This window comes from Pagrus pagrus, assembly GCF_965226575.1.
Source record: "Pagrus pagrus genome assembly, chromosome: 9".
Lineage (NCBI taxonomy): Eukaryota > Metazoa > Chordata > Actinopteri > Spariformes > Sparidae > Pagrus > Pagrus pagrus.
Genome location: NC_140193.1, coordinates 27,713,439 through 27,722,520, shown reverse-complemented (window position 1 = coordinate 27,722,520; position 9,082 = coordinate 27,713,439). Strand labels below are relative to the sequence as shown.

The 9,082-nt window shown below is 40.2% G+C and overlaps 1 protein-coding gene across 1 annotated transcript; it reads left to right on the top strand.

The window, feature by feature from the left end:
• Positions 1-329: 329 nt before the first annotated feature.
• LOC311262365 (C-type lectin domain family 4 member E-like) lies at positions 330-8,320 on the top strand (the record flags this gene model as incomplete). Its single annotated transcript, XM_084361704.1, has 6 exons — positions 330-399; positions 490-591; positions 1,056-1,223; positions 2,815-2,957; positions 7,913-8,016; positions 8,161-8,320. 6 exons carry the CDS (start codon positions 330-332, stop codon positions 8,318-8,320), a joined length of 747 nt encoding a protein of 248 aa, XP_084217830.1.
• Positions 8,321-9,082: the final 762 nt, after the last annotated feature.

Genomic DNA, 9,082 nt, shown 5'->3' with positions numbered 1-9,082 from the left:
ACTCCTGTTTTGAGGTAGTTTAAGGTCAGCAATCCAACATGAAATAACCCATTCATTCTTCCTGAAATAAAATCTATATAATGCAACTATTTCAAAGTTTTAGAAAAGTGTCACTTGAAAAGGACCTCAGACTTATTTGCGCATGTTCATGTGACATTACACAGATATGAAACTTAAAGATATTGAGTGGGTGGTGGATGTTTACCCTGCAAACCATTTTCATCGCTTCTAAAAACATGTGACTTCCTGAAACCCTGAGAGAAGTTGAAACCACCATCATCATTCACACGAGCCGACCGTTTAGGAGAGAGTTGGTCACCTTTTGAGCGATGGAGGACATCTATGCAAATATTGACAATAACAAGCCTGTCGACCCAACACCTTCAACAAATCAGAGAGGTAAGAATGCTCACTCACACAGATGGGTTGTGCATATTGTTGTTGTATATCATCATCGGTTATGATTATTGTATGTCTTCTTGTGTTCAGGTCCCAGGAGCTCAGAGAGGAGGTTTCATGGAGCCGTGGTTCTCTGTCTGGGGCTGCTCAGTGTTGTCCTGCTGGTTGGACTCATCAGCCTCGGTGTCACCTGTGAGTCTGTTTTTCATAAGTCAATGTCAGGGTGAACTTGTGATTTCAGGAGCATTATTCTGCTCTAATGATGCAGGCGTTTTACCAAAATGTCCATGTGCCATCCTTTCATGTGATCTCTTCTTTTTCCCTTTATGAATATGATTTTGGTAAAAAGGGATGTATTCAAGCAGCTAGTGCAGCAAAATGACATAGATCAACTGTGGATGATCAAGAGCTGATCCATGATTGAATTCAGGTGCAGGTTGTTCAGTTTGTTGATATTTGCTGGGGAAAGATCAGAGGATATTATTATGAAGACTGTACAACACTGTTTGGATTTCAGGTTCATTTCAGCTTTTAGGTTTCATAGACTGCATCAGCAGAATGAACATCTTCCTCAATCTTAGATGATTTTGACTCAAATATAGAAACTTTAGTCAGCATTAGTATCAATGCATGAGTGAATCTTGATTTTATTTCAGACCGGGATTCAGCCGCAGAACACTCCACTATCAAAGCCAACCTGACGGAGCGTCTCCAGGCCAGTAATGACAAGCTGTCCTCTGTGTCTGAAGAGAGAGACCTGCTGAATGCCAACCTCACTTCAGTGTCCAAAGAGCTGGACAGACTTCAGCGTTTGTCCAAACAGAGTGAGTGCTCGCCTGCCTGTGTCAGTTCTGTACAACTGTCTCTTAACATGAAGGACATGATCTGCCACAGCCTCATTTATAGAAAACCAGTATCCAGAGAACATGCTGATGAGACACTTATAGCCTACTCTCAGTTCTGTAAATTATATTTTTGGCCAGTTTGCCTTCTACCAATAACTTGTTTTTTTTAATGCTACTGTATGTCTTCAGTGTGGCCACTGACTCTGCGACAGGATCGTTCTTCTGTTCCACACTTGAAAGACTTTCACTTCCTTATAAGATTGTGATCCACCTAATGAAAGTGCAGCCTTTTTTAGGGTGGGATCCAGTTTACAATATTTTATTTCCTTATTGCCTTACTTTTTGAGTTTATCGAGTGGGAAATAATGCTCAGGAAAGTATCGCGAGGGAACACAAAAGTATTACTTCTACGGGAGATCTGAGGGGCACGTGAACAAAACAGTTAAGGAATTTCAAAAGATTAACAAGAGAGAAAACAATTCAGGTCAGACTTTGAAAATGGATCGCCAGATTTTTTTGTTCTCACTTGCCTTCAGGGCTTCTGTATAGTACAGTGTCATACAGTATCTTAATAGTTAGTGCTGTCAAGCAATTAAACAATAATCTAATCAATTACAGGCTTTGTGATTAATTAATCAAATGTGCCAATATTTTCCGTAAGCATTTAAAAATATTTCAATGCAAATGTATTTCGGTAGATGAGTGAATCAATGAATAAATGGACATTCTCAACTTTAAAAGGAGCTGATATTTTAACCTTCAGTCCTCTGATGGTACGAAAATTCATAACTGCACAAAACATTGCTCCTGTAAACGGTTTCATCTGTAGCCCCACTTCAGTGTGTTTTGGTATTAATATCCATGCTGAAATCCATGCTATTGCTATCCATGCTAATGATGTTAACAGTTTGAAAGTTAGAAACACTGGCTGGAGTGGGACTTCTCTATTCAGTCTGCTCAGCAGCGTTTGGTTATCGCCTCCATCATGTTTACAAAGCTGCTGTTAACCTCAGTGATGTAAAGTCAAGGGGCATCATAGAGCACAATTAAGGTTATTTTTTTCTGTAATTAATTAACTGAAATGAACGTGTTATTTTTACAGCCCTATTAATGATAAAACACAACAGTGGCTTGGCCCTCCAAGAGAAGAACGTTTGTGCACCCTGCTTAAAGCCCCTCAAAGGTGGTAGTTAAGGTTTGTTTTTGAGAAAGGAAAAAAAAAACAGCTTTGTTCATTTAAACTTTAAATGAACATGTTTTTACAGTTCAAACAGGGTTCAAGGAGGTTGGATCAGCTCTTCAACACATCTTAATGATTTAACAATGTGCAAATCTTAAGTAGAGATCAATAGCCTCCATTCAAAACATTATTGTCATTTAAAAATATTCTGTTTTTGATTAATTATTTTGTTCCATTCTGGTTTAAGTCCTCACTGTATAAAAAATATCGGTTGATATCAGTTAACAACATCTTCATCCAAAGAACATGCATTTAATCCACAACCTCTCAAACTGAACAACATGAACCTTGTCTGATCTTTAATGTCACTTTGTTTGATGCTTTTTCCAGAGAGAACTTGTCCTGCAGGATGGAAGATGATCAGTTGTACCTGCTATTTCTTCTCCACTAAGACTGATTCTTGGGAAAAAGGCAGACAAGACTGCAGAGACAGAGGAGCAGAGCTGGTGATCATTGACAGTTATGAAGAACAGGTAGTGTGGAGTTTTTCCTCATAGAGCTATATAGATCGTAAAGTCCTCTGAGACAAATTTGTGACTTTCAAGTATGTAAATAAAATTGACTCCTACATGCCCTCTTACCTTCCTAAATACTTTATGTGCACTTTAGTTTTTGCCAAGACCCTGAAAAAAGTAAATGAAGAAATTATTGAAAGACAGACAGATCACAAGGACATTATTCAGTGGTAAATGGACTTGCATTTCTATAGGCCTTTTTCCCCTGTCTCACTGAAAGCGCTTTACAACACTTGTCACATTCATCCATTCACACACTGATGGCAGAGGATACCATGCAAGCTGCCAAACTGCTCTTCACGAGCAATTTGGGGTTCAGTTCCTTCAAGGGTACTTCATCATGTAGCCAGGGGATCCAGGGAATCAAACCAGCGACCTTTCGATTAGTGGACGACCTGCTCTACCTCATGAGCTACAGCAGAGCTACAAGTTTTTTAATCATTTGTCTACATGAAAATGTTATCAGCAGTGGTGGACAGTAACGAAGTAAATTTACTTGAGTACTGTACTTAAGTACAGTTTTTGAGTATCTGTACTTTACTTAAGTATTATTTTTTGGGGATACTTTTACTTTCACTCCACTACATTTGAAGGACAAATATTGTACTTTTTACTCCACTACATTTCTATTGATGCTCTCGTTACTCGCTACTTTTGAGCTTACGTCAGCTGATGATTTTTTTTTTTTTTTCTGTGTGCAAAATTCAGAGAAAATAAACTGTTTCTGCTGATTTGCGTATGGTTTGTCTTAGTCGTATTGCCGTACCTGTACTACGTCATCCCATACGAAGAAATGGAGGAAGAAACTGGAGAAACACGGGGGAAACTCCCACCGAGCACCCGTGGCCTTATCTCAAACCCATGTTTGATTCGTTTCAGTTTAAATGTTTGTTGCAGATAGCAGAATGTGTCAAATAGCAGAATCACATCAGTGTATTGTATAATGACATTAAGCTACTTTCCTTTCCTGTATTTCCTGAGATATTTTTAAAATACTTTTACTTAAGTAATTTTTTAAGCAAATACTTTAGTACTTTTACTTAAGTAATATTTTGACTAAGCACTTTTACTTGTATTGGAGTAATATTTGACAAGGAGTATCTGTACTTTTACTCAAGTAGTGAAGTTGTGTACTCTGTCCACCTCTGGTTATCAGTAGAGTAGAGCCGGATACTCGGCTGAAACGAGTATCCGGTACGGAGAACTTGTTCTGTAAATAGTTCGTTTGCTATTGTGATCAAAACCATTGATCTGAAGCTCAATGCTGATGCTGTCCTGTAAATAGTTTTCTAATCAGCAATAAATAACAATTTCTGATCAATTTCCATATCAATTGCATGCTTAAAATAACATACCGGTTAAAGCCTCGCTCATTTCAAGACAACCCGACCCACTTCCTGGTTAAATCCTGCCCACTTCCGGGTTAGCCCCCGCCCACTCCGAGTACAGATACAGATACAGATAATTCATATGGTTAACAGATACAGATACAGATACAGATAATGCTGTACTCGCTCATCCCTAGTTATCAGCATGACCTTTAAGAGAGAATGAAGTTCGCAACAGTATTTTAAATACTATACATTATTTATTATATCATTTAGCATATAGTTAATAAAGACACAATGGTGCATTGATGCATTATATCCTGCGTCTGCAATACAGATCATGTTTTGTAATTTGCAGAGTAATTGTGTGAATAAACAATAATCATGATTGTGAGAAACGTCTTTCAGTCGCTGCTCAATTGGCAGACTAAGTATATTTACTTGAGTACTATAGTTAAGAGGTGTTATTGTTAACATTCAGCCACTAAATGTGGCATTCCTGTTTTCCAACATCAGAGGGCGTATTTTAAAAATTCTAACCGTTGGATGTGCCAAATATATTTTCTGAGGTCATTTTGCTCTTGACATGCAGTATACTGTAATCTGAGGTTGGACCAACTTTTAGGTTTTTCAACCATAAAAGTAAAAGCTGTACCTTTTTTATGTAATAAAACTCTGATAATCAAGTATGTTCAATTATATTGTTGTTCAAGAGAATAGTAGAGACAAAAGGTTTATTGTGTTCCCTCGAGTGTAGAGCGCTCAATCTCCCACCTGGCTGCTGCAACCACACACTTGGGGGAGACGATATGTTCATCAAAGGCTTCTTCTTCGGAGAGGGTGAACTGACGAGAGGGCTTAGTGTTCCTGGAGCTGGGGCAATAGGTGAGGGTCTAATTGAAGCGGCCCAGAAACAAATCCCAGCGACCCTGCTGGGAGTTCAGCCGCTTGTCCAAACACAGTTAGTCGAGATTCTTACCCGCAGATTCCACTGGATACGGTACGGCTGCGTTACGGCCAATGTCCCCAATCTTGGAAGGGTGTTAGAGGAGTCAACCTCCACCACGAACTGTAGAATGGTGTCAGGGTGAGAGACAACCGGAGCAGAGGAGAACAGCTTCTTTAGATGGACAAAGGATTCTTCAGCTTCAGAAGACCAGAGAAAGGGGAGCTTGGTGGAGGTGAACTAAATTATGGGGTTCCATTTGTGCTAAAAAGTTGTCACCATGCGCACTGTCTATGTCTACTGAACATGTGAGAAGACATTTGTCTATGTCTATTAAACGTTGAACTGTCATTACATCGTGTCGTCATGATGTGTCATTTGACAAAGTTTTGTTATGATGTGTGTTGTGATGTGTTGTTTGACAGTGTCATTATTATGTGTGTTATGGTGTGTCGTTACTACGTGTCGTCTTGATGTGTCGTTTGACAATGTTGTTGCTATGCGTCGTTACTACATGTAGTTACTACGTGTCATTACTACGTGTCGTTACTAAGTGTCGTTACTACGTGTCGTTACCACGTGTCGTTACTACGTGTCGTCTTGATGCGTCGTCTGACAACGTCGTCTGACAACGTCGTCTGACAACGTCGTTATGCCTGGCTACCGTGGTGGCACCGGGCGCCCCTTTCCCGGCTTACCCTTCGACGGAGGGAACCTCCCAGCAGAGCTGTACCACTTCAGTATTGTCCCCTAACACTAATTTATTTTTCATGCATCATAGCCTACTAACAAGAACAATCTGAATAAAAGTCAAAAGTAGGAGTGTCCACTGAACTTCAAAGTTTACTGAGTAGCCAGGCATAACAACATTGTCAGACGACGCATCAAGACGACATGTAGTAATGACACATAGCAACGACGTAAAGACACTGTCAAACAACACGTTAAAACAACATTGCCAAACTACACATCAAGACAACACACCATAACACACATCATAGTGACACTGTCAGACAACACGTCACAACACATCATAATGACACTGTCAAATGACACATCATGACGACACGATGTAATGACAAGGTCAAATGACACAAGGACAGTTCAACATTTAATAGACATAGACAAATGTCTTCTCACATGTTCAGTAGACAGACAGTGCGCATGGCGACATATTTTTGGCACAAATGGAACCCCATAGAGAGGAGTGTTAAACCCTGTCTTCCACTCATCTCCTTCTCGTATGCGCACCAGGTGATAAGCATTGCGTAGGTTGAGCGGCCTGGTGGAGATGTCCACACGCTGAGCCGATGAGCGGTTTTTGTTGGTTTTTAATTGTTATGTCATTCAGACATCTGTAGTCAATGCATGCCCTTAAAGATCCGTCTTTTTTAAGCCACAACGAAAAATCCTGCCCCTACTGGCGAGGAAGAGGGGTGAATGATCCGGTTGTAAGTGAGTCATTGATAAAGGTCTCCATGGCGTCTCGTTCAGGGCAGGTAAGGTTGTGGAGACAGTTTGTAGGAAGAGAGGCACCAGGAAGTAGGTCGATCAAACAGTCATATGGTCTGTGGGGAGGTAGTGAGAGTGCACGGTCCTTGCCAAATACGTCGCTACGGTCACAATAGTCAGAGGGAACAGAGGAAAAGTCAATGTGTTCAGCGGTGGCAGGAGTGCAGCGGTAGCAAGAGAGGGCAGCAGAGTGAAGGCAGTGGGAATGACAAAATATACTCCAGTTCATTATTCTGGAGGCTGATCAATCAATATGGGGGTTGTGAATCTTAAGCCACAGGAGACCTAATACGACTGGGGGGTGAGATGAAGGGATAACAAAAAAATGAATAGCCTCTCTATGATTACTGGAAAGAAGGAGAGTGAGGGGAGCAGCACGATGAGTGATTTGAGCAAGTAATCTACCATGAAGTGCAAAAACGTCCTTGGGAGAAGGGAGAGTCTCAGTGGGAATGTTAGCTTGGGAGACAATGTCAGACTCGATGAAGTTACCATCAGCACCTGAGTCAATCAGTACCTGAAGTGGGAGAGTCTGTTGAGCCCACTAGAGAGTTCCTCGGAGCTGGAGACAAGAGGGGGAAGAGGAGGTAGCAGTCGATCGGCTCATCAGCGCCCCCCTGTTGCATGATGAGCCCTTTCGGCAGCTGTGCGCAGAGGGAGATGGCATGTCCAGGTTGTCCACAGGAGAAACAGTCTTCCTCTGAATGAGTAGAGATGGAGATGGGCATGTGGCAGAGTGGACTTTATAATTCAAATGTGGGTTATTCAGTGAAATGATAATCTGTCTGACATCACCGTTAGTGATATTAATTGTGGCACAATGGCTAATCAGAGTTTCCCCCTTTGCCTCCTTCAGAATGATGTTTGCCTCACACGTTTTTTTCCTCATACAGAGAACACCAAATGATTCATGCCCTCCCATCTTTTGTAATGAATTTATATCTATACTTGTATTTACTGTGTATTAGCTATGATGATCAGGTTACAGTAATAATATTCATTATATCCTACTGTGCTCATAAAAGATTAAAGCGAATGTTATTGTTTTATTCAGATGAATCCCTATTAAAATAATATGGTTCAGGCTTAGGTAGAAATAATGTCTTTATTTCCTTTACCTTGAACAGGAATCCATTTCTGGAACCATCAAGGAAGATACTTGGATTGGTTTGAATGACAGAGAAGAGGAGGGGACCTGGAAATGGACTGATGGAACTCCACCGACTGTGACGTAAGGCAAACAGTAGATGTTCAACACCTTATTTGAATATAGACACATAGACAACTATTGTACATTACTAGAGTCATTTCTGTCTGATTGTTTGAATAATTGTTATCAGAATCAGACTGACTCACTTCCTTAATAACCTCCTAGGTACTGGCGGGAAACACAGCCTGATAATGGTGGTGGAGACCCACAGTGGGGTGAAGAGGACTGTGTACACATCGAATCTGATGGGAATGCCAAAGAAAACTGGAATGATCTGCGGTGTGATAAGTCTCTGAAGTGGATCTGTGAAACAAAGCATTCATAAATACTTTGACAATGAAAGTGAAATGATTATGTTGATTATGTCTCCAATTATCTCTTTCTGGACAGAGGAACTTTATTTTCTTAACAATAAAGACTTCACTTCGGACACTCAACAGACTTGCTATTTCCTCTATTGCACCCATCTGGAGGGGCCCTTGTAAGTTGTATTATTGGATTCACAACTTAATTTAATTTCTCTGTGACAAAAATTAACTGAGATAATTTAAAAATGTGAAAATACCCTGTATTCTATGGATCCACAGCGCTCCCCAGTGGTGAGCCCTGGTAGGATTTGGACAAGTTTGAAAAGTCTTTATCTAACTCATTTATGCATATTACCAGTCAATGTTTAAAGTATATTCCCTGTTATAATAAGTATTACGCTAGAACTAAAAGGAAAATGTGTATTAATTATTTCTACTGTATAATCAAGTGTGTTGAAGTGTTTAACCCAGCAGTATTTTTTAATGTTAATGATTTAATGATTCATTTGTGTTTTTAAGACAGTCCACATTAAGCCATGGTGACATTCTGGGAAAGGTGAAACACGATTTAAAACATTAAAATGTTAGTTTAGTTTTAGTTAATTTCTGTGAGTTTTTAGACTTGAATGTTATCTAATCTGAGGCAAAAGCTGGTAGCCCTGCCACCAGGCACGCCCGTTATCAGAGTAAACAATCCAGAGGAACATCTACTCTTCACTTCACTTTAAGCTTTAAGCTCTTTGCTTGAGTTTTACTTCACCGGCAGCGCCCTCTCAAAT